Source organism: Anser anser (assembly GCF_964211835.1).
Source record: "Anser anser genome assembly, chromosome: 2".
NCBI lineage: Eukaryota > Metazoa > Chordata > Aves > Anseriformes > Anatidae > Anser > Anser anser.
Genome location: NC_139721.1, coordinates 115,955,867 through 115,981,249, shown reverse-complemented (window position 1 = coordinate 115,981,249; position 25,383 = coordinate 115,955,867). Strand labels below are relative to the sequence as shown.

General features: G+C 46.8%; 1 protein-coding gene across 1 annotated transcript in view; it reads left to right on the top strand.

Moving 5' to 3' along the window:
• LOC310894958 (uncharacterized protein) overlaps positions 1–13,596 on the top strand; it is a 29,904-nt gene extending 16,308 nt beyond the window's left edge. Inside the window, exons 5-10 of the mRNA XM_083825692.1 lie at positions 596–668; positions 2,434–2,589; positions 3,421–3,546; positions 7,785–7,937; positions 11,314–11,425; positions 12,064–13,596. Coding sequence (XP_083681818.1) covers positions 596–631 — 36 coding nt within the window. The 3' untranslated portion in view covers positions 632–668; positions 2,434–2,589; positions 3,421–3,546; ... (1 more) ...; positions 11,314–11,425; positions 12,064–13,596. The remainder of the gene's footprint in view (positions 1–595; positions 669–2,433; positions 2,590–3,420; positions 3,547–7,784; positions 7,938–11,313; positions 11,426–12,063) is intronic.
• Positions 13,597–25,383: the final 11,787 nt, after the last annotated feature.

Below are 25,383 nucleotides of genomic sequence, written 5' to 3'. Positions count from 1 at the left end.
ACAGTCTGAGACAAGTCTGTTGGGGATGTGCTTATAAGGCCTATCCTGTAATGAAACAGTGCAAATGAGACAAAACAATCAATGGCACAATGCAGTTGTTTATTTATGGTTATCTTCCTAAGGAGAACTAATGTTTGGAACCCCTGTTTAGCACAATAGAAGGTACAGCCAAAGAAAACCTGAGTGCGGCCGTCCTTTGGAAGAAGGGACTGATGACAACAGAAGTCTCTGGCAACATTTGAGATGATTTTCGTCAGGACAGCTGGCTCCTCTACTCATTAGTTGTTTGGATAGCCACCGCCTATTAAAATGGCACATGATACTTTTCCTCCCTCCTCTTCCCCTTCTCTAGCCACCGCACTATATTACGTTGCTTGCCCCCATATTCTAAATGGTATTTACTTTAAATCTACTTTTATTCACTTACTTCACCTTGGCATCCCATCAGCTGGCAAACACGAGTAATGAAGTGAAGGGAACATAGTTAAGTTGATATCTTAAATGCACACAAATCCCACATGCTGTGGCAGCAACAAAATGAGTAACAAACATACTGCATGAAAATCCTCTTAAGTTCCTTTTTTTTCGATTCCAGCCTTGCATACAACAGGAGGAACATCTTAAAAAATAATCCCGTAATATTCCTGAACTAACAGCATTGGCATGAGGTAAAAGATGGTCTTCTTATGCTTCTCTGCATATCTCAGACAATCACAGCTGCTGCTAGTAAATTAATGACTGCAAGGGGGTTGGGAGAGAGAGAAGGAGAAGAAGAAAGGGAAATGGAAAGCCTCGTAGGTGGCCTTGTCTCCGCCAAAACTAAATATTTTCATTGGAGCTTTTTCCATTCAACAATTGGCAGCTTTATCCAGAGACCTTAAACAGACATAAAAATTCTTGCTGTACTGCAACTGACTGCTAATGGGACACAGCACGGCCAGTTGATGTACATGAATGAATATCTATTTAATAATGGAATTATTTTCTCCTAAGATGCCTTTCTTCTTTCTTTTCTTTTAAATTCTTGCCTGCTGGGTCTGCCCACTTCCCTCTGCCCTAGAAATTAAACCTTGGCACTTTCTTTATGCAAGATTTATGCTAGAAACATTGGCTGGTATTTCATTGTCAGTCAGGGTGTGATTCTGCTGTGACATTTCCAGCTATATTTTTATGGCAGCTGCAGTTATACCAGCATCATGCATAAAAACAAACATTTTTTTTTTTCCCCTGGCAGAGTTCATTTACATCAGTGAACCAGACTAAAAGGTGCGCTACCCAAAGCACTTTTGGCTGGTATTGCTTACATTTGCCCCAGAGGGCTTCGCTGGGATGGGTATAGCTGGGCTGCCAGCAGCTCAAATGGTGCATGCGTGTGTGTGTGTGTGCATGTGTGGAGAGTGAGTGGTGGAGTGCTGAGTGAATAGTAAAAGAAAAAAAAAAAAAGACTTCTAATATGCAATCCGTTATTCTGCGATTTGGGTTTAAAAAAAAAGGTTTGGAGAAAAATTAGCATGGCATCCTGACATGTACAGATGCTTTCTGGGTGCTCTGACTTGGGCTGCTTGTTGGCTTCAGCAGAGGTGACTTCTGCCCACCCACGTCACCTCAGCCAGGGCTTTTTGCTGTCAGAAGCAGACCATGGTAGAACAAGTCCCTCATTTACTCCTTAAAGCTACGTTCTCCCCTTCTCAGAAGAGGCTCAGGAGTGGTGCTAGCAGTTCCAGACTGTCCAGCTGCAATGCCTTTTCCACTGGAAACCTCAGTTCCCTGGGAACGTCCTCTGTCTCCCTCTTCCCTCCCTGGCCTGTAGCCTTTGTGCTGTTGAATGCTGATGCATTTCCATTCTGCAAAGTTCTCTGCCACTTGAATTTCTTTGGCCTTATATGTCATTTTCTCTTCAGCACTCGCTTTCAACATCTCCAGACCCAGGGGGAGAGAGGGGCGGGGGGAGACTGATGTAAATGAAGCCGCCAGTGTAAATCAGTATAGCTCCACTGACTACAATGGAGCTGCACTGAATTACTGTAGCTGAGAACCTGCTTTGTAGTGTCTCCCTCTTCTGTGCGTTTTATATTGCCTGTTGCAGAAAAAAAAAAAAAATACACAGAAAAACTCTCCACCAAACCTCCAGCTCTTTCTGTTTCGCTCTCCTAAGAGGTGCAGCTGTATGCTAATAGTCTTCTTCTCTAGCGGGAAATATAAAGGGCTGCAGCATGCTTTCATAAACCAGGAAGCAGACTCCGATGCTAGCATACAAGGAGAGAGAAATGCGGAACTTTTTTCCCCCCTCTTCTCTGCCTTGCATCAATTTCACACTCTTTTAGTTCTGTTGACCTCCATGGAGTCCCTCCTAACTTACGGCGCCATAAAGAAAACCGGAATGATGCCCCTGAAATATGCAGAAATGTTTTCAGCTTACACGATGTATTCCAGGGATTTGCAAAGGCACCTCTCCACTTGGTGAGTTTCCTACCTTATATACCTTCTCCTGTGCTTCTGCCGCTCTTGCTGGAATATTTTATTTGGACGCGTAAGAGAGATGCAAACGTTGATGCAATCACATGGCCTGCTGTTTTGGAAGAAGCTGAGGTACTCCATTTCTGCCCTCTTTTCTTTTCAACAAGCAGTTGGAAGTTGTGTGGTCATAGCTGGAGCAAGAGCCAAGCCCTTGACTGCGCCCATACCCCAAGGGTGGGTTTGGAGTTGCTGTTCTGCTGAGTAATTTCAGGCCATGGGTGGACTGGAAGCACTTCGCTTCTCCCTGTGCCTTGGTGCATGTCCAAGGTGTGCCATTAATCAGCCCGACTATATGGGCTGTTCCATCTTATTGCTTAATTAAGACTAGTCAGTAATTTACTTGAGATTAATACCTATTTATATGGAGCTGAGGTTTCATCTATTTGGGGGATGAGTTATTGAACTGCATTATGTGAAGTAAATCAATAAAATATTACTGGAAATGAGAATGACTCTGCCCTGCACTTCAGTCCTTTCACCAGCTCACAGAGAAAACTCACTTAAGGGAGGCGTTCACGTTTACCTTCAGATTCCAATTTTCCAGCTAGACGTGATGTCTATTAATATCCCTGATCACCTTGCTCTCATTACCTGAAGTGGATTGTAGAGTCGAGACTCCAGGGAGTGCTGCTAAGAATAAGAGGTGCTTTCAATCAGTTACAGGGTAGTGGTGGCCCTATTATGATACGACCAATAGCCCCATCTTTCCTGGGATTACTGCAAAACCAACACCCTCGAACAGGAGGGTTTTGTATCTCCATATATCCATGCTGTTTGTGAGGAACAACAGAGAGGTCATCAGTGGGTGATGTCCAGAATATGCAGCATAATTGCAGGGGTTTATTAAGCTCATGCAACCTGTTTACCAAGTGCAAATAATTTCCACTGAATGTCATGTCTTAGTTCTCTTCCAGTGCTGAGAAAGACGTTTCCCTGGCCACATCACCAGCCTGCGCTGACTTCCCTTGAAAGGGGCTCTTTGAGCACTACACCTCTGTCACCAGCGGCACACAGCCAGGAAAGCTCCAGGTAGTCCTGAGAAACAGAGCTGGCCTTTCTGTTCTTTCTTGTGTATCTTCCCTTCCTCTCCTGAGCTTGACCTTCTGGGAGAGACCTGGTATATGCCCTTTCACTACAAAGACAGAGTTTTACCTTGGCAGATGGATGGTTACTTTCCACTCCTGGCTTTCCTGCTATTCACCCTGCCCTATCCCAAATGAGAAATGCAGAGGCTTTGTTCAGTGTTCCACTTCTGTGAAAAAAATTCACTTCTGATACTGTATGATTAACAACCTGCCACAGAAGAGGGCTTCCAAAAAATGGAGCTTCATTTTCTTTGTAACAATCTTTCTTATCCCTGCAATAATCTTTTCTGCCATGTGACCAGAGTCAGACTGCAGAGATGCGATGGGGTCTGACATTCACAGACTCAAGTGGCTGCTGTAGCAAGAGCTAGCAGAGGGGAAAATGCTGATGTTGAGTGAGGGATGGACTTCAGTTCAGAGGTGCTCAGTGAGGTGGCAAAGTTCATCTCTAGCTCGGAGCTTCTGTTGCATTGAAAAAAAGCACCACCTTCTAAAGTTTTGGCAAAAGAGGAGGGCTTTTCTCTTACTTGTTTGCAACTCAGAAAGGTCTTTTGCCTAGACCCTAAAGCAAGGACAACCCTCACCTCTGCTATCAGCTTCTCACCCTGACCCTCTTTCTTTTCGCTGCTTCTTTTAGCTTCACTGTTGTCACTAAAAAGCCTCCTGATGGGTTCACGCAATTAAGAAATGAGATGCTCTCTCCACAGAAGGTGCTGTTTAAAGCAGGGGTTAATGTGCTCTTCTGGCCTCATATGAACCCAGTTTCAGAGCACCCGTGTGCCCCAGCTGTCCTTTTCCACCCTGCTAAACATTATCCCCGCTTCGGATCTGCCAGCATAACTGCAGGTTGGAGGTGCTCCCTAACCCAATTCTGTCACAGTAATCTGGGTCAGCCTCAACACTTCCAGTAGTAAGTTTATTTTTGTAGCTCTCTTCACTTCAACAGTTGGGTTAGAGAACCCTTTCATGTGCAATTACGCTGACAAAATTGAGAGGGATGTGAGCTCCAGAGGGAGCTGAGCAGAGTGCCATAGGGGTGCCAGTGGCCGGGACAGCAGCCTGACCATTCCCTAAAGGACACAGTGAACAAACCTGGGGAGGGATAGCTCTGATTAAGATGCTTTCAGCATCTTGAGACTTCTACCTTTTCCCAGTAACAAGAGTAGGTGGGAAATATGCAGACTGAGAATTTCATTTCTAAGCCCATAATATGCCTGCATGTTGACAAAGGATAGGTTCCTTAGCTAAACCATTTCCACCTTGGCATGACCCTTACTTACCTTTCTTTTCTAGTTGAAGTTAGTGATCTGGGCATCAGCCTTGCAATGAACCTTGTAGGGTGCAGGTATCGAGCTACAAAAGATTTCCTAAAGGGGGCTTGTGTTTTCTCAGGTATGCCTTCAATTGGCTGAAATACGTGGGCATCAAACTAGTGCAACTGCTGATGAACCCAACTTTATGGAAACAGCGCAGCAGCAGGTGGATTTGCTGAGGACCATAATCATTTGTGAATGCCAGGATTTTTGGTTTGTTATCAAATAGGAACAAACTACAAAGCTTGGAGCTGAACGTCCCTGAAGTTTAGTAGAGGAGCAGGGAGGAGCTGTGCATATCACAGGTTTTGGTCCATCTCCTCTTTTGATATTTAACCGTTGGCAAAAGGCACCAGTGAGGTGCAGAAAGAAAAGAAGTGACAGTAAATCATCTGGACACTTTGTTTTATTATTAGCTGCTTGATATTTTCCTAGCTGCTCTTCTTCTAACCCTACCCTCCTCTACTTCCTTCCTTCATTTCACTGAGATCATTGTATGTGCTGGAGCTGTTTCTCTACAAAAAAAAAAAAGAAAAAAAAAAAAAAAAAAAAAAGCAAGTTACAAAATCTTTAGACATTTGCCCCTGTAAAAGAAGCATGCTGTAAGTAATATACAGGAGTAAGAGCCTCATGAGGATCTGAGTCCAAGCAGATGTCTCTCTAACTTGAAACTGAATATAGTACCTCTAATACCGCTGAAAACAAACCCGCCCTGCCAGTACCAGCCTCTGTCACCTCTTCAATAATATCTGCTCATTGGAGCAGGCTTGGCAATTCAAGGAAAGTTGTTCGTTGCCCCATGAGAAACTGGCATACAGGAGAGCACAGGCTGCCAACTCAGCGTCAGACTGTTACGACGCTGGAGTCACTAACCATTTTACACACACTTGGAAGCAGCTTTTACATGGCCTCCACCTCCTCAGGCTTTTCAACCTCTCTCTTCAGCCTCTTCCTTTATTGAACATAATGAAAATGTCAAGACTGCTCTTAGACCCACTCACCCGGGCACATTCACCTCCCCAGTGAAAACAGGTTTGTGGCTGTGGGTGCAATACGCGCTTATAGAACTATTTCAGGAGATACCCGTGGTCGATTTTCCAGTTCAGCCTTAACTAACTCCACATAGTGGTGGAAATGAAACAGCTGCTGTAAATAAATAGATGTTTTGTGCCTGTGGTTTAGGTCACTTAAGCTGTCTTTTACAGCTGAAGAAGAGAGGTAGGAACTGATTGCCATGGAGAGTCCAGCCAGCTGCTTGCAGCAGGGTACACTTCCAATTCCAGAGTAAGAATTGCCACAGAGGACGGTGCCAGAATAGCTGTATGTGTTCAGATTCACTCTTTGGGTTATAGCAGTGTAATTTCCCTGTAGAGCCAAGCTTTTCAATATTAAAGTGAATGTATTCCCAGAATTATGTCTGTATTTACTATGGGCACACACGCGTATTTATACCCTATGAGGTGATCATATATCCATGTGGTAATCTGCCAAAGCAGGTGCTAAATTGTACTTAATCTGGCTTTCACCTTTGATCACCTCAGTCTTTGGCCTTGGTTACTTAAGAAGTCTTTTCCTTGAGAACTGCTTCTCTGGTTGCAAATTCCCCTGGGACTGCTTACCTGGAAATCTAGACTCTAATTAGAACAAATTTATCTATTTGTAAATGAGAACATATATCTGAGATGTCATACGTCAGCCAATTTACTTTAAGCTTCTCCACATTGACCAACAGCAAAAATTTCATTTTCAAATACAAAATGCTGCTTCCACTCAAAAATCAACCAACCAATCAATCAGTTAGCCTGCTGGCGGGTTTTGCGCTATGGACAGTATTCAGTCCCCAAAACAGTGACAGCTGTAAGAAACAAAAACCAATATCTATCATTATGAATGTTTGAAAGGAAGGCTTTCTGCTGCTGGTAGGCTGAGAAATCCTCCTTTACAGAGGAATATATCAAGTGTTTCTAGCCATGGAAATACAAGATTTTGGAACCATGACATTGCCTGACAGAACTGCTGTTTTAGGGAGTTGCTTAGACATTTTAAAATGCACCATTTATATTTATTTTCCCTCCAAGGTCTCTGCTAAGGCAAATTAGTGGTATAGGTAGAGGGATTAAGAACATAGACTTTATTAAAGTCTCAGAGTTAGGGTTTGTGTCTGTAAATCCTTTGGCATAAACAAGAGGCAGTGGTGTGGCACAGGAAAAATCCAAGTGTCAGTCATGCCAGGGTGACTAATATAACTCACTTGTGGCCTCATTAATCATAAGTGGAGCAAGCATCCCAAATTCATGTCAATAACAGCTTTACGCCACCCCAGCAAATAAGGAATCCTCTATAGATATCCTCAGGTAGAGTGAAAAACCCTAGCCCTTTACTGGTGTAAAGCAGAAGATCTCTGCTGAGGGCTATCAAGCGATACCCATTTTTTTTAGCTGAGCATCTGACCCATGCATTTGCTATTCATTATTACTGTGTTATTTTTTGGGAGTCAGCAGAGTTCTTCTTGCCACTCTGAGCAAAGCGTTTGCTTTGTAATCTCACCAGACTGGGGATGTCTCCAAATACTCATTTGGAACTGTATATAAAATGCAGCCTCTGCCCCAACAGTAGGAAAAAATTGAAGATTTTTTTTTTACCCCAAGTGAAACTTTTACTGTCTTTGGATAATGGTGATCCCTAAATAGGAGATCACACAAGTGATCCTAACATGCATGTTTACCACTTGAATGGTTAGATTACAAAAGGGTGATAATTAAAAGAGAAAATAGAAAAAGAGGCCTGGACTTCTTTAAAAGGTCTTTGTTTCTTCTTCTTCCAAGTTCTGTGTGTGGAAACTTGTGCCGCACTGTCTTTATCTCCACAGCTCCATAACAATATGAATTTGGATTGAGGAAGAAATGTTGCTGTCAACCTGCTCTTCAGGGTGCAGTGCTGGTTAGGAGCCCTCCTGCCTGCTGCCCAAGACCGGCATGCTACACTTGAAGAGCAGCCTGCCTTTTCAATTCTTCTGCAATGGGTAAGGGACAGCAAGTCAGCAGGTTGTGTCCCAGGATGTGCCACCAAGATGCCTGCTGGAGCAGTCACACATGCACAGATGTGATTTGAAAGAGGTGCCACTTCCCTTTGAGTGTGCACACCTCTCTCTTCAAGTAGAAGCCAAGCAGTTAAAAAATGGAATAAAAAAAGGAAACCAGAAAGTGTCAGGAGGTTTCTAGTTGGTCTGGCCCTTCGCTGAATTTAAAAGCATGGTGAAATATTCATTATTTGTGGACAGTAATTGTAAGGTATTCTTGAACACCCTTGAAAATGGGCTGACCCTGGTTCTGCCAGGACAGCATCCCTGCTGGCGCTGCCTGCAGGTCCTATGTCCCCCAGGTGCTGCTGGCAAACACCATTCCTCTGCCAGCACAGGAGCTGTAATGATTCCTGTGGAGCTGCACTGAGTCCTCTGGAGCCAGGCCAACTCATACCGAGTGTTTCATACCGTTCATGTAACTTGAAGATCTAAGGCTTCATTTCTAATGAACCCTCTGGATGAAAGGCAGCATATCAATGGTGGTGGTTGTTCTTCCAGCTCTGATGGCTAGCGTGCCTCTGTTAGATGGCTTTGACACTGGGAAATTTGCTCATGCTCACTTTCTGTGAAGAAGAGGGATGCTGAATTCCTGCTCTTTCACCTCAAACAAACCCCATGCTGTTGCTTGCAGCCAGAGCAGAGCTGGGAGGCAGTAGTGGGGGTGATGGGCACCAGAAGAGATGCAGCATGGTTGTAAGCCATGAATTTGTCCCTGGCTCTTGACTTCCCTCATGCTTGCACACCTTGCCGAGGGACATCTCTGAAGGAGGCAGACCTCATCAGTTCCTGAGGTTGTTTTGTTACTGTGCTGAAGCAGGGAGGCTCCCTCCTACACCTCAGCCTGAGCAACATGCAGAAGGGAACAGGGCTGTCACCTCTCGCAGAGGGAGGTGACAGCTTTTCCCTATGCTTCTTCAGCAGTGACTGCATCGGGAGAGATGGGCAGAAAGAGAAGCACAGGACAGGGTCCTCTGCTTTGGGCTGTACCCTGAATTATCATCGAGGTCAGTTGCTGGTGCTGGAGCTGGGGCAGAGGGGCAGCCACCAAACTCGGCCCCACCAGCCATCAGGGGCAGGCTGAAAATCTGCGATGAAGGTCAGTGTGTGGTCACCGGCACTTCCCAGGCTGAGGGCTGACACCGAGGTAATTGGCAGATCTCATCACGCCGGTCAAAGGGAGCTCTCCTGCTCGGCAATTATTGCCTGGGGGGAAAGGGAAAAAACCTGGAGGCAGGGAATTAGAGTAAGTGCTGATGAGTTGGCAGATGCTGCTGGATCAATGGCGGCATCGTGGCAGGGAGAGCAGCAACAGCCCTCTCGGAGCCATCAGTCACTGTTGTCTTGGGTAAACGCCAGCAAGCGGAGCAAGAGGAGAAACAGGGGAGGGGGCCTGGGCCTGCTGGGCCACATTTAATTACTTCAGGTCACATTAGAGAGAGACCTGCCCACCGCGACTGATCAGTCCTGCTCGGAGGGCTGCGCGCACTGGGGGTAGCATCAGGACTTATGCTCACACGGCCCTTTTTATCCAGGAAAAAAAAAAAAAAAAAAAGAAAAAACGTCTCAAAGCACCACAACAGCCAGCTGACAGGCAGCAGCATGTTGCGCCCACCCGTGAGGCCCCCGCGCCATGCCGGCTCCCCCGGGCCGTAGCAGTGAGGGGCACATGTCTGACAGCGGCCGCCGAGGCCCAGCACGGCAGGCCTGAGGCAGGGTGTCCGCCTCATGGCACGGCGCGGGTTGTTCGCTGCTGCCACCACCGCCGCTGCCCCGGGGGGCCACGCTGTCACCCCCCTGCTCTTCCCTCTTCAAAGTTGTCAGCAGGGCCTGTGGCAGCATGGGGCCACCGCCCTCACCGGGAGCTACACTGACACACGGGTTGCAAGGTCTGGGTGTTGGCTGTGTGAGCCCACCGTGCCCTCCAGAGCCCAGCACAAACTCAGAGGGATGTGCCCCGATGAAAATATGCCCGGCATTGCTCTGCCGTAGATTTCACAACACTAGCTGCTCCGGTGCAAGCACCATTTCATGTTTCTAGAGGGCTCTAGGGGAGCCTGGCTCCTCTTTCTCCTCAGTGACCATCCTTGTTTCAGGATCCCTCCCTGCCTCTGCGCTCCTCCTTCAGCAGAGCCGATCTGATTGCTGGTGGCGCTGCGCTTTTGGCTGTATTAACGAGCTGATCCAGGTTTAATTAGCAAAAGCAGGCAGGGTTGGTTTGACAGTGAAAACAGTTCTGCCAGAGATGACGCAGGGATGCAAAAGAGCAGAGAGAAGCGGGGTAAAACTATTTAAAGTGAAATTTGCCACCATAGTGTTGAATTACGGTGGGAGTAAAAATTAAAATGCTCGTCAGTTAAGCCAAGACATGCTAGGATGGTTAGGCATTGTTTCTGTTTCAAACCAAATGCTGGTACAGTCCAGCAAAGCCAACTGGGGACTCCTGTAGTGGAGAAGCCCTCGTTACAAAACCGAGTGGCTGCTTTAATGAGCAGGTTTAATCCAGGGTGGCTCAGCTGGTGGCGGTGGATTTGGAACAGGCAATGCCAAACTGCCTCGGACCCGGGGTGCCTGGGCACGTGCCCCACCATGGCTGCAAGGATGCCTGGGCTGGGGGTTCTCACTTGCCCCGGCTGACTTGGTGATTTTCTCCCCTCTCTCCAAATTTTTCCAGGTGGCTGGCTCCGGCTAACAGCTTCGGGCAGACTGGTTTCAGGAGCATGCAGCCTATTTCTGAAACATAGCAGTGTCTTTCTGTGGTACTCTGTCATTTAGGGGGACAGCCTTTCTGTTATCAACACGCTGCCTCCCCCTTCCCCCAACCACCTTTTAACTCCAGCAAGGTTAAAGCACAGCATTCTTATTCTCAGCCTGTCAGGTTAGTACAAACAGAAAAATGGAAAAAGGAGAAATTTTAATGCCATTCCGGAATTTCTGTGCAACTTCAGAATGGTGGTTGTAAAAACAGAGCTGACCAAATACAATAAACAGGTTATTCTCAGATATTCATTGCTATTCCAAATAATGAGTCTACTTCATCAACAAGTCATACTTCATTTTCTTATTTGTTTGCTATTTGATTATCGACCTGAAGGGACTTTTCTCTCGCAAATATTAGGGGAATGGCTGCTCTTTGCACAAATGCCCCTGTTCACCTGCAAGCAGAAGTATTTGAGAGGAAAGAAGAAAGCCATGTTCCTCATTGTTTGCCAACTGCTCTTCATCCATGATTGCTATTACTGCTATTGCTAGTCAGGATTTGCAAGACATCATGCGGCCAGGCAAGGGTTCGCTGTGAAGATCTCACCTTCTTTTACAGGTTCCAGCATCTGACCAGGGAAGAGACTAGGTGTTGTTTGGTGGGAATAATACTCAGTAGGGGAAGAAGAGGAGTTACAAGCAATCACAGATACAAGGTTGAAATCAAATGGGTAAGTCACAATCATGAAACAAACAAAAAACAAAAACTTAAAAATCAGGAATGAATGTAAGCACTAGGGGTAAAACAGAATGTTGTAGATTGCTGGTACCAACAGGTATGGAGCAGCAGGGATGATGTATACTGAAGGAGAAGGTTAGTGGATGGGAGGACACTCAAAAAGCGATTGGAGACCTACGAGCGGGATACAGTTATTTTTTACTTGTGGGCTAAAGATTCACATAGGTACTGAAATCTGCAGGAAGGTCAGTGGTTGCTGGCCCAGTTTCAGGCATTTAGTCTTTTTGCTCTGTGCTCACAGAGACGTTATTTTATTTTATTTTATTTTTTTTCCAGGAGTGCTAAATTATTTTGCAAGCTATTTAAAGCAAACAAACAAACAAACAGAAAATTCCTTTTTTGCTAAGCATTTAGTGTATTACATGGGCCCAAAGGCACTTTTTAATGACAAATATTTCCTAAGGATTCTGTTCACGCTTGGACACAGCGACTGCATGCAGAAACCACATTATGCACACATCGGACCAAGCATAACAGCACCTGCTGCTGCTCCTGCTGCTATTAAAGAGAGAGCAACTAATCTCTTTAATTATTGGAGAAGAATTAAGGCTTTGATTTTTCTTATTGCAGGAACATAGGTATTTCCCTCCTGCAGGCTGGGGAAGAGATGCTCTTTGCCACCCTGTTCTGCTGCAAAAGGGGCTTAAACCGTTTGGTGGGTGGCCAGCAGCACCCGAAGGAAGAGCAGGGTTGTACAGACACCCACCCTTCCATCATCGATGCGGGAGCTGGCCCGTGTGGGTTTTATCCCATGGCAGAGGGGGGCAGGCTGAGGGCAGGGTTAGGGGAGCAAGGCGAATGCAAATGGCAGGGGGATTGTCTGGGCACTGCTGGAGCCCGTTCATCTGCAGGCGTGCTGCATGTTCCCGGCATGCCGGGGAGCCGCAGGACAGCCAGCACATCAGCCAGCTCCAGCAAGGAGACGGGCTTGTTATCAAGCGAGCACATCTGCTGCTTTAGCCCCGGAGGAAGATGCTGTGAATCAGGAGTAGAAAACAATTGTGGGGCAATCGTCTTCTTGATGAGGGTTTGGTGGCGCGTTATTAGGAGGACCTTGATGACTACATGCTGCAGAGGCACCCTCTAAGGGGCAAAAGGAGTCAGATGAGGAGGACTAGGAAGGGTCTGTTGCCAGGCCCCCCAGTTAAAGCTGGACTGGGCCGAGCCCTGTGGTCTTCTCTCAAACTCTACCAACATTTGGTGAGCCTCCTTTTCTAACCTCCCCTCCCAGATCCCTTTTTGTCCCCTTTCAGACCCATGCCTCCTTGTCAATGTTAAAGCAAGAGGAGTGCAGACATGGAAAAGAGCAAAAAAGATTCTTTCCATCCTTTTGGCTCCCTGCTGCCCTCATCTCCCTCCCTCCCTTCCCACAAAGGAGCTATAAGGCTTCCTCTGCACCACAAAAAGGACCTGCCGAGGGCTCTAGGACAGAAAGGGTTAAACTCAGGCTAGTGCTAGCTCCAACACAGTTAATCCATATAAAGCTCATGGATTTCTCTGCAGTGATCTTTGTGGTTGTCATTTGCATTTTTTTCCTTTTGTGAAATCTTTTCTTCTTCCCTTTTACACTCGTATGCATGCAGAAATTAGCATATTGTACCGAGAGTGGGAGATGTAAGAAGCCGACCCCCTGCTGTTCAGCGGATTGTGCAATCTGCAGGCGGCATCAATTTTTCAGCAGTTTTCTCATTTCTCATTACAGTCAGGGCACCGCACAGCTCCCGATTCAACACAATCCCTAGTGGTCCTACAGACAAGCATATGGGCTGTCGAATATCTGTACTGATACTTTCATAGCATTAATATCCTTGTTTATGCTTCCGCTGTAATTAATCCTGGTATTAATATAGTTTTGGCTTAGCTTTACTAATTATGCATGGGATAGCAGGATAATTATGTCAGCACGCTCTGGTGCAGATACTTGACAGCAGTTTCCTAACCTTAGAGAGGCACATTAACACTTTGGCCGATCCTGCCTTGGAAACAAGGAAGGCGAAGAGAGGAGGAGGAGGGTGGATATGGCAAATCAATGTCTGATACCTATAAATAGTGCTTTTAAAATAAGGAAATTTCACAAGCACAATAAAGTTGTCCTCGGGTATCAAACTCTGTGGTTGTCATAGTGATGTGTGCATTATTAAGAGGGTGTTGTTCGCTCCGGCATCTAATCTCATAATGAGGACGGCTCATTATCGGCCTGACGAGGGTCCCTGTCCCCCCGATCACATCCCAGCTTCGTGGGCGCTTGGGGCGGGGGGGAGCTTCTCCCACGCTCCATTCCTCTCCTCCATCCCACCCCACCCAATGCAGCCTCGGCAAGCTCTCTGTGCTGTGTACCCCCATGCAGGGCTGATCTTCCTCTGGTTTTGACTTTAATGGGTGTGAAAAATTGTACTCTGGCCGCTTTAGTCTCTTTGGCTCTCCCTGGCCCTCGTCTTCATTAACATTGCAGATTGGGGAGTTTAAAACGAGCCCTTGGTTTGCTTTTATTTCTGCACCTGTTTCTGCTGCCTGCCCATTCCCAGCAAATACCCTTCGCAGGGTCAATGATACCCTTCTGCATCAGGCGCCGGGCTTAATGGAACTTCCTTTGCTTATCATTAGCCACTTTGCATTTTTATAGAGCGCCATTAGCTGGGATGCAGGCTCGCTTTTAATGCCCTTCTGAGGTTTGTACACAGCAGTGCCTTCCCTCCCCCAGCCCCCAAACAATCCAATTATCACAGTTTGTCACACAGGCGCTGGTGACCCACACACCACCTGCTCTGCTCCTGGGACCGATCCTTCAGGGTGGCAGCGAGGCACGGCAGTCCCACTTCTGCCTCAGAAAGACCCTTTAAATGCCTTTTAAAATCATATACATATGTATGTGTGTGTATGTGTGTGTTTGTGTTTTTCCTGGCAAAACCAAAACTAGAACCTGAAATCGGCTGTGAAATTGCATTGTTTGAAGGACTGGCATTTGAAAATGGCTTGAAAGGATTTCATTTGTCCCTCTCTTTCTCTCTTTATTATTATTATTTTTCTTCAGAAATAGATCCCTGACTACACAGGCAACCTGTGCATTGTTCTAGCCAAGTTAGGATTGAAATGACCCTGGCAACATAAGGATCTGATCAGCTGGAAAGTCTGAAAGTGGGAGTTAACAGGAGTACTGCTGTTAGCCTCCTGTACGGGTATGTGGGTAAGCATGAGATCAGAATTAAGGCTGTGATTAAATGTCATCATCTTCAATTGCATTTATCATGTGCTGCTGCATTTTCCTGAAACAGGTCCCAAATCTTGTCCAAGGGCATGAGTAGAAATGCTCCCAATGACTTCAGCCAGCTTTGGAGCAGCCCCTTTGAGCTGTGCCATTAACCTCCCCCCTTCCCAGGCCAGGATTTCCTGGGCTCAACCTTCCCTGCCTGATTTCAGCCCTTTCCCTACAGCTTTGGGCTGTTGGCAGCCCCAGGGCACCTGGCTCCTGTGATCCCAGTGGCTCGTCCCTCATCCTACAGCATGCTACCTCGGGTCCTGCTCCCAAGCATCTTTCTTGAAGTTGAAGGGCCACTTGATAAAACACAGAACCAGGGCTTCATCGCAGGCCTCCATCCTCTCAAGCAGACATTGCAACAAGAGACGACAGCGTCCTGCTCTCTTGTTTGCCCCCAGCCTTGAACTTGCCTTCCCCAGCAGCGTGGTTTCAGTGGGGCTGGCGGCTGGCTCTGGCAGCCTTGGGGGAGGCGAGATAGGCCGAGCTTGGATTTCAGCATGCAGAGGTAGGTCCTGAGCCAAGCTTTTACATTTCGAGGAAAATATGTCACCACCGAAGCATGTGGGCAGTGTTGCCTCGCTGGGTGGAGATAAAAGAAAATGCTGACTTGGAGCGACAAACAACCTCTTTCTGGTTCGCAGCAGCATTTAGGAAAAGCAAGGTGCCAGATAGGTCTAGGTGGGATGAATATCCCTTTATCCTTTTATGATAAGATCACCCATCTAGTTGATCAAGGGAAAGCAGCTGATGTGATCTTTTTGGACTTCAGCAAAGCTTTTGACATGGTTTCCCATAGGATCCTACTGGACAAAATGTCCAGCATACAGCTAAATAAAAACATAATACGATGGGTGAGCAATTGGCTGGCGGGCAGGGCTCAAAGGGTTGTGGTAAATGGGGCCACATCTGGCTGGCAGATGGTCACTAGTGGGGTCCCTCAAAGCTCCATTTTAGGGCCAGTCATCTTCAATGTTTCTATAAATGTTTTAGATGTAGGACTAGAAGGTGTTTTGTGCAAATTTGCCGATGACAACAAACTTGGAGGAGCTGTGGACTCGGATGAGGGTGGAAAGGCCTTGCAGAGAGATCTGGACAGATTGGAGAGCTGGGCGATCACCAACCACATGAAATTTAACAAGAGCAAGTGCTGGGTTCTGCACCTGGGACAGGGCAACCCTGGCTATACGTACAGACTGGGCGATGAGACGCTGGAGAGCAGCCCCGCAGAGAGGGATCTGGGGGTTGTGGTTGACAGCAACATGAGCCAGCAGTGTGCCCTGGCAGCCAGGAGGGCCAACCGTACCCTGGGGTGCATCAAGCACAGCATCGCTAGTCGGTCGAGGGAAGTGATTGTCCCTCTCTGCTCTGCGCTGGTGCGGCCTCACCTTGAGTACTGTGTGCAGTTCTGGGCACCACAGCACAAAAAGGACATTAAACTGTTGGAGAGTGTCCAGAGGAGGGCGATGAAGATGGTGAAGGGCCTAGAGGGAAAGACATATGAGGAACGGCTGAGGTCACTGGGCCTGTTCAGCCTGGAGAAGAGGAGGCTGAGGTGGGACCTCATCACGGTCTACAACTTCCTTGCAAGGGGGAGTGGAGAGGCAGATGACCTATTCTCTGTTATCACCAGTGACAGGACCCGTGGGAACGGTGTTAAGCTGAGGCAGGGAAAGTTTAGGTTGGACATCAGGAAGAGGTTCTTTACTGAGAGGGTGGTCGCACACTGGAACAGGCTCCCCAGTGAAGTAGTCACTGCACCAAGCCTGTCTGAATTTAAGAAGCGATTGGACTGTGCTCTTAGTCACATGGTCTAAACTTTTGGGTAGACCTGTGCGGTGCCAGGAGTTGGACTTGATGATCGTTATGGGTCCCTTCCAACTCGGGATATTCTATGATTCTATGAATACACAGGCCCTGTGCCTTTGAGAGACCTTGTGGACCCATTTCCATGAGGAATGGTGGCTACTTGACAAATGTCACCAGAAGGGCAGAGCCTGCAGTGAACAGCGAGCACATAGTGTCACAAACAGCATGCACAGGGCTGAGCCAAGGTGCCACGCACAGCGAGGGCTGCTGACTCCATGCCTGGGGTAATCTGCCTGCAGGGAGCAGAGGGTTAGCTGTGGTTTGCCCAAATGGGAGGTAGTCCTTCTAAACTGTCCACTAAATTTTACCAAGACATCTCTTATAAGGACTTCTGTATGTACACAGCATGCTCCAGGGCTTCTCCACTGCCTCCTTTCTTCCTTACATTTTTTTTCCTTTGACCAATGCATTCCCACTGAAGTTAGTAGGGTCTCTCCAGTAACAGTCCCACTCTTCTCTTCATCACATCAAAATCAAAGGGAATTTTGCACTTGACTAAAGCAAGGGGCTGGAAGAGGCCCTCAAGGTATGGCCTGGCAGTCCTGGATTCCTCCATCAGTCCACAGGAGGAATCCTTCTGCCCTGAAGCAGTCATCTCCAAGGAAAAACTCAGTGTTTTGAGTTTTTAGACTCAAATAGATAGACCATGGAACAGTATGAACCTTTGAGCTTTCCACAGAATCCCCACACCACACTGTTCCCAAGTCTTCAGATCCAGATTTTCTGAAAGTTACAAGGTGTTTAAATGCTGGACGTTCCTCTCAGTTCTGTATCTTTTGAAGGCTGGGAGACAGTAGCAGGTAGCAAAATAAGATAAATGTTTTAAATATGTGTGACTAGTAAATGGATTGACATTTTGTCTTGTGTTTCAAAAGGGTTTTTCTACTGGGAAATTAGGCTCTACTCATAGCGTTGTGATAATCCGCTTATAGCCCAGTTTATCAATATCTTAAGTACCCACATGCTTTTCCTCCACAACAAAGTAACTTTGTCATTTACATGCTGGTTGTCAACCATCTCAAGAAAATTGCCTAGCAGAATATGGGTGGGTTTTAGCCAGATGTTTATACTTGAATTTCATGGACTAAATAGTACTACCAGAAATTATATTGTCCACTCACCAGGAGCTTGTCAGACTCCTCAGAGCACAACTGTGTTGCTCTCTGCCGTCAAGACCTTGCAGACTGACATGGATGCAACAGGGGAAGGGAATAGAATAGCTCACTGACTACAGGAATGGCTCATGGAGCTACAGCCACCGATAGCTGGGACAGCCGTAAGCATAAGATGTTTTGGCAAAGTTTTGGATAGAAATGGGGAGGATGGATCTGCTGGTAACTAAAATACAACCTAAGACCCAGAGAGCGCCTAATCTGCTGGCAGGCAGAAGCTAAGAGAGTGCATTAGGGAAAGATCTCTGCATACACACCCTGCTTCTGGCCTTTGTAAACATTTGCTTCTGGTCACTGTCAGAGCCTGCTGGGCTAGAGAAACCCTTGGCTTGATGCAGTGGGGCCTTTCTTAATTCGGTTCACTGTGGACTATTGCATGCAGGTAGCACTGCAAAATCCTGGGCAGAGATCAAGGCCCTTGCTTTCCATCCCTGTGAGTCAAGATGAAAATTAATTTTAGCCCCCACAGGGGCAGAATTACTAATGCAGAATGCCATCAAGAGCTTGCTCTGTTACTGTAGGGTCTTGAAAAGGGAATCCTAGCAATCCACTGTGGATATTAGCTTATTTTCCTGGATTATTACAAGTGAGATACAGAGGAACAGAGGTGTTAATGGAGCAAGGGATTTTTTTTTTTTAGTGCATGAGCTCTGAAACTGTAACTCATGACGTATAGTTCGATTCAATGCAGTTTTACGTTATCTGCTGCACATGTATTCACCATACATAAATATCTGACTGCAGTTACATTTAGTCATGCCATTGGAAATAAGAATCGTATCTCCTCCCTGAGTTTATAAAAGTAGCTGTTCAACCTCAAGACGTCAAATTAGCAAACAAATTATTCATACGTGCTATTTTAGGCATGTGCTTTAACGCAGGCCCAGTCTTTTAAGCACACCTCAAGCTGAGCAGGTAAGGGAGTGCTTTGCTCAACCAGACCAGAGTGAGATTTCCAGTCTTAGAAATCAAACAGCTGGATTTATTTTAGTATTTCCAAGGCTTAATGTCTTTGTAAGGAGTCCAGGCTCTGATAAAGTGCTGGTTAGTGAAGTCACTTGGAGGAGGATAATTCCAGTTCTGTGGCAGCTTCTGAGTTTTGCTGTTTGTTTTCATTCTTCCCATTCAACACAGTTGGACAGTCCGGGGTATTTCCCCTTCCACTGGCATAGCTGCAGGTGAGTGGTGCTGTACAGAAATTTGCCTGCTTTTCATGTACATCGAATAGGTGTGCTCACCCACTTTTTGACAGTCTTTGTTGCACACCAGGAGTTATCTGTCCATGACAGCACCCTGGTATTTTCTCTCTCATGAAACTTTTCTCATGAAAGGTAATTTGCCTGAAAACATTTTGCTTTCAGCAAAGCAGAGAAGTCACCAGAGATGTCCCTTTGGTAATTTCTGCTCTTTGAATCCGCACCCTTTCCTGGCAGTGTCAGTAAGGGCAGTGAGGCTCTGGGTACCACTTCCTCCTGTGGTGCACATGGCACAGAAAGCTCTCCGTGGTGAGGTCCCAGTCCTGCGCAGCCCCGAGTGTGCTGGGCTGAGCTGAGAGATCTGGTCTTTCTCTGCAAGAAGTCAGGACAGAAGAAGCAGGCCTCTGATGAACTGCATGTCAAAGGAGATCCACATTCTGCCAGTTGCGTGATTATGTGCTGGGACATGTTTTTTTAATGGAGACTGTAAACAGACATTTTGACAGGACCAAATTTTGCTATCTATGTGCTGCTTCCACTGAAGCTTCTTGGCCAAATGCGCCCCTTGTTTGAGAAGACGCAACTCCGCTGAGGCGTGATGGAGCTGAGTTTGATACTGAGGTGCAGTTGAAGAAAAATAATCCATTCTGTCTTCTGTCAGGGTAGTATGAAGAGCCCTGTGAGAACCTTGTTACGAAATTCTACTGCTGCCCTGTGCTTTTTTTTTTTTTTTGCTGGCAAGTATGCAGATTTTAAGAATTATTTGATTCTCTAATGGCTCTTTAATTCCGGCTGTCTTCGTCTAAGATTGTCTTGTTGACCACACTCCCCATGCATATGCTGTTTTTGTTCTGTGCATAAGAAAATCTCAAATACTGGCTAACCTTCATGGACATAACATTTTATTGAAATAAAAATAAATAAATAGATGAACAGTAGTAGAATCACAGAATCACAGAATCTCCCACATTGGAAGGGACCCACAAGGATCATCGAATCCAATTCCCTGCTCCACACAGGACCACCCAAAAATCAGACCATGTGTCTGAAAGTGTTGTCCAAACACTTCCTGAACTCTGGCAGGCTCGGTGCCGTGACCACTTCCCTGGGGAGCCTGTCCCAGTGCCAGAGAAACATAGAAAGAGAGGAAAAAATACCAAAGTGAATAATCTGCAGCAGCATTTCAGCCCCTGAAATACAAGAGGGGGAGAATTTTTACATAGGCCTGTATGTGGAGCTTGTTAGAAGTGATCACGTCAGCACAAGATGATGTTTTCTTCTCTTTGGTGACGGCACTCGCAGAGCTTAGGAAAGCACCAGTGCTCTAAGTACTGCAACATTATCTTTCTATAGGTTTGGGAGGAATTTCTTTTCTCTTTTATGAAGGTACTTTTGTTTGAAATGCCTACACTGGTGCTCAGTCATCTCTCTGGAAGACTTCAGGTCAAGGCTAAGATTGTGTTGAAAGATGCACCATAGATAGATGCAGTTGAGCCTGGCTGAACTGCAGTATCTTCGCTGTATTAGCCCTTGGCCGACATTAGATGGAAGATCAAATTAGGGTATTTGAGAACCTATTTACATAAACAGCTACCGCTGTATTAATAGGAACTAGCAGGCTGGTAAGCTAATGCCAAATGTCAACAATGACATTGACCTCAGAATGCATCAAGAAATATTGGAAAGAGGTTTTAGTTCAACAGGCTAGACTTCGTGTAGTCTACCCACATGAGGCAGTCTCACTGAAGTCTTAGGATTTATTCTTGTCTTTTGGCCCAGGCGTCATTAGTTACTCTGCTGGACTATAAGCTTATCATTAACATTGCCTCATATGAAACTCATATGAGCCCATATCAAGTTATTCGAGCTGTTCCCTTGAGAGGTTCAAAGGGCCACCGTGGGTAGTGGTTGATGCTGCCAGTGGGGGTAGTTAGAGCTAGCTGAAGTCATTCTGGCTCTTGCAACAAAACTGACTCCACCACCTAATCCCCTCCACCACTGAGTGGCCAACCCCTCGAAATGACTTTAAGCTTTGTCTGTCTCTGCAGGGCCCAAAGTGAAGGTGTAGAAGACAAACCTCTCATCCACCATTACACACAGCAGCCTGCTTCCTGCTTGTTTGTGGAAAAGTATTTTTATTTTTTTTTATTTTTTAAGGAAAAGCCAAACATGACAACAAGGTGTGAAAAAATACAAAATCAAGCTATCTGCAATGAATCGGGTAATAATTCTGAGAAACACAGCGATTTAGGTATTTAAATCTTCTTTCTCCATAGGAGAAAAACCCATCTGTTAGAAGAGCCATAAAGCCCTTTAAATCAGGCTCAGGTACCTTTTCAGAAATTGATTGCCAGATCAGGATCTGCTCAATGTGGATAAGTACAAATGTACTGTTTTTAATCATGATAAATAACTTCTCTTTTATCAAATCTTCTCGGTTGGAAATAGTTCCACTCCATGCAGTAACAATAATTTGCGCACTTATCATTCAGTCCCTTCCTAAGACAAGCAGCCAGCCATGGGATGTAATTTAACAACTTATCAGCCACGGGTTCAGCCAGCCCTTTCCAGCCAAAAGGGCATTTCACATTATTTAAGAGACCTTACCATATATCGCTATCAATTTAAGACTTCACCAGCCTCCCCGTCATTAAAATGTTCCAGTCAGCACTTTCCTTTATGGCCCGGGGATGTTACCAGGCCCGAAGGATTATCTGCTCCACGCAGGTGATGAAATAATTACCAAAAGGACTCAGATCGCTAAGTGCCTAACAAAGGGAGCACTCATGGTTAACTGTCTGTCCGTACAGGGGTGGGAAAGGTATGGTGGAAAAACTGTGTATCTGTGGCATGCTTGCTCTCCTTGCATGTCTATAGCTGCAGGCGTCTTTGGGATTGTGTCTGTTGAGTGCTTGGAGCAATGGGATCTCCTTTAAATGGCAGCAGAGAGGCAGGGAAGGTCTGCAAGGTCCCACAGCAAACCTACATGTCAGGTCCAGGCCTAGGAAACTCCTAGAGTCAAGGTCAGTGTGCTTCTTCATGACCACACGCATTATGTTATCACAGCTAGGCGGGTTGGAGTTGCATTCAGGAGGAGCAGGCCATATTTTTGTTCCTAGCAAATGAGACCATTGACTCACAGGCTGCCCCACATCTTACCCATCTCTCCAGATCCATACAAGGTCTCCACCAGAATGAAGAAACGGGTAAGTGGCTTGTTTGCTGCTCTCTCTGGTCGTTCCCTGCCACAGGCACCTGGAGACCCGTTCTACTGCTTGGCAAGGAAAGGGGACAAGAGGGCATGGAAGGCTCTTCCTGGCCAAAGAGATGAGTTCTGCTGAGGAGCACGGGGATGGTGCTTGAGGAAAGGCAGGGGTGGCTGTGGGTGGTGGAAAGCAGCAGGTGAATGACAAAAGTGTCATCTGGTGGATCTGCTGCTGTGCGTGTAGCATGCTAGGATTTTAAGATCTGCTTGTGCTGTGTGAGAACTGCAGGTAAAGGCTGAAAGAGCCTGCAGGGGATTTACTGACATGGGGGAGAAAAATGGGAAGAGAGAGGCGGCTGCTGTTGCAAGGGGATTTCTGGGCAGAGACAGTAGCTCTTACCTTCACCCCTCGGCTGAAGATGTGAAATGGGATGACTGCCGGAGACACAGCGGAGTCCTTTTAAAAAGAGAAGTTTTTAATAGTTTTTTTTTCTTTTTCTTTTTGGTCTTTGAGGTATTCTTCATTATTTGCAGCCTCTGCAAATTAGGTCTCTGGGGGTGCGGTGCTACTGGCTAGATGGCTGCTGCGCCGCCCGCATCGGCTGGCAGGAGGCTAATGTGCGCAGCAGAGGTTTGTAGCTGAGGACTGCCTTTGTAGAAAGCCCTGTTTGGTCCCTCCCTGGCGCTTATGAGAGCAGCCCGGTTGTGTGCTCGCTCTCATGCCTTCTCCCTGCCTGAAGGATGGGGAATTAACTGGTGTGGCAGAGAGGGTTTGCGAAGGGAGCACTGGGTACAGAGGAGCGCGGCTCTGGGTTGAGGGTACAGCGCTTGGAGCTTCTTTGCTGTGCTGGTTGACCTGGGGTTTGGGATCCCCTCCTGCTGAAAATACCTGCTTGTGGGAGTGTAATTTCTCTTTTGGATGGTAGGGTCAAGCAAAAAGAGGTTAGAGGGAGTGCTGGATGGGACTTGTCCTCCTGAAGAAAGATTTCCCCATCCCTGTTTTCTGCAGCAGAGACCGTGCTTTTATTCATTTTATTTATTAATCGACATACACGTAACTCACATAGTCCTGTGTCTTCCTTCCCCTTATTGTCCTAAACTAGGTCATGGAACCCTAAATCTGTGTTGTTCTTCCCCTTTTTCCATAAACAGAGACACGGCTGGCCAGCTTAGTGGCAGACTTCCATGTTGCAATGTGAACAGTGAGATGAGTCCCACCTGCTCCCATTGGGATAGGCTCTATGAGGCTGGGAACCATCTCTGGCTTTTGCAGCAGCTCTCTTCTGACAGCCCTACCAGCTCCTACTGGCCTTTCTGTAGTAATCTTAAAAAAAAAAAGAAAACTCACTAGTTCAGTGTCCTGGTGGATGCAATCAGGCCCAGTACTCTCCAGCTGGCTACTGGAGCTGGAGCTGGTTCCCCAAAAGCCTGCTGAAGCCTCACTGAAGGTTGCTTATGCTCCTAATTGTGCCTCCCAGCCCTTCAAGGAGCAATGCTGCTCACAGCTGTGTTCTTCCTCTTCCTCCTCGCTCAGGTCCCTGCTTGGACTGGGATGCTTGGGAAGTGGTGATGGCACCTGTAGCTACCGGCACGGTGGGTGCCTCCTGACTCCCCTGCTGTGGAAGCTGGCAGGTCATACGGCATTGTCTGCAGACCTATGGTGTGTGGCAGTCCTTTTACTTTTCCTCCCCACCCCAAAAAAACCTTACTGTCTTCTGTGAGCTGTCCTATGAAGAAGTCCTGTCTCCTCCTCCCTCCTCTCCTTGATCCCCTTCCCTCCTGCCCTCCCATATCCCAGGGCTCTGTGCTGGGACTGCTGATCTGGATCCTGCCCCTGGCAAAGAGCAAGGACTTGTGCAGTAGCAGCCTTTCCCTCGATGCTGACATGAGGCTTTCCTTCTCTGCCGACTGCCTCGGTGCTTGCAGGAACCTGAGGCGTCTGCCCATTTGGCAAACCTGGCTGAGTCTGACCAGACAGCCCAAATGCTGTTTGGAAAATCACCCTGCAAGTCTCATTGCCTTAGGAAACCATAATTTATTTAAAGCTTTTCTTCATTTAAATAATTTAAATAAGTCTTTCCCTTCCTTTGGCTACTTCTTGCTTTTGAAATGTCCGATGGACTGGAAGAAAAAATATATAATCCCTTCCATGAATTGTTCAATGTCCATTCTGAAACCCTAAAAAATGTGGAGAGGGTGACTTACTGCTACCACATGGTGATTTCAACATCTCACCTACAGCATAGGAAGCAGAAGTCAAAGACCTGGACCAGCCTTTCACAGGCTGCACTGAAATACAAGGAGAAAGGAGGGATAGGAAAAAGCAGGGGAAGTAGAATAGGAAGGATTGCACATTAAAATGAATTCTGGATGTATTTTTTCCAGTCATTTTAATGTCGAGGTGACTTTTGAGCAGATCGTTGTGGATGGCATTTCAGCCAGACCCGTTAGAGCAAAAGCTCACAAGCTCACAGTGCTGTGCAATTTAATTAAAAAAAAAAAAAAAAAGTTACAGAATTCACAAGTGCTCATTAAGCCTCTTAGCAGCACCACGGTGCCAGGAGGAGAGCAGAACTGGGGGCTGAGCTGCCTGGTGTCGTGCACCACCTACATCCCTGGAGTCCCCACCACGTGTTTTAGTCATCCCATCAGTTTTTCTCCTCACCTCTCTTAAGCCCTTGCTGCCTCAAATGTAGGCAATGCCTGGTGCTTTCACTGTCCGGTGCTAGCTGTGGTGGTCGGAAGGGGTGTGAGTGAGAGGGCTGGCTGTGCTCCAGATGTTTCTCTTTGCCAGCCCCCTGCTGAAAATGAAGGCAAGCTTTTCCCCTCTGGACTCTGCGCACCAGAACCGCACCGATATATGCAGTTATATGTCTGGGCACAGTCTGACCATTCCCTGTCATCGTCCTCTGTGGTGACTTTTAGCATGCTGGAGAAGTGCTGATGAAGCCCAGCCTCACAGATTTCCACGACTGCTTTATTTTTTTGCTCACAGATAAAATGACCCTGACGTAGATTTGGTGAAATGCCATTGCACTGCCTGAGAAAGGAGGAAAATCCCCCCCACGTTTCTACCAACGGTAACGAACGTACTCCTGGCCTCACACCTGTGTAAACACGAGGAGAATGAGACCTGGCTTGGCATTGCGGGAAGGCTCGGGGCCAGGAGAAGAGTTATGGCCCAGGGGAGGTGTG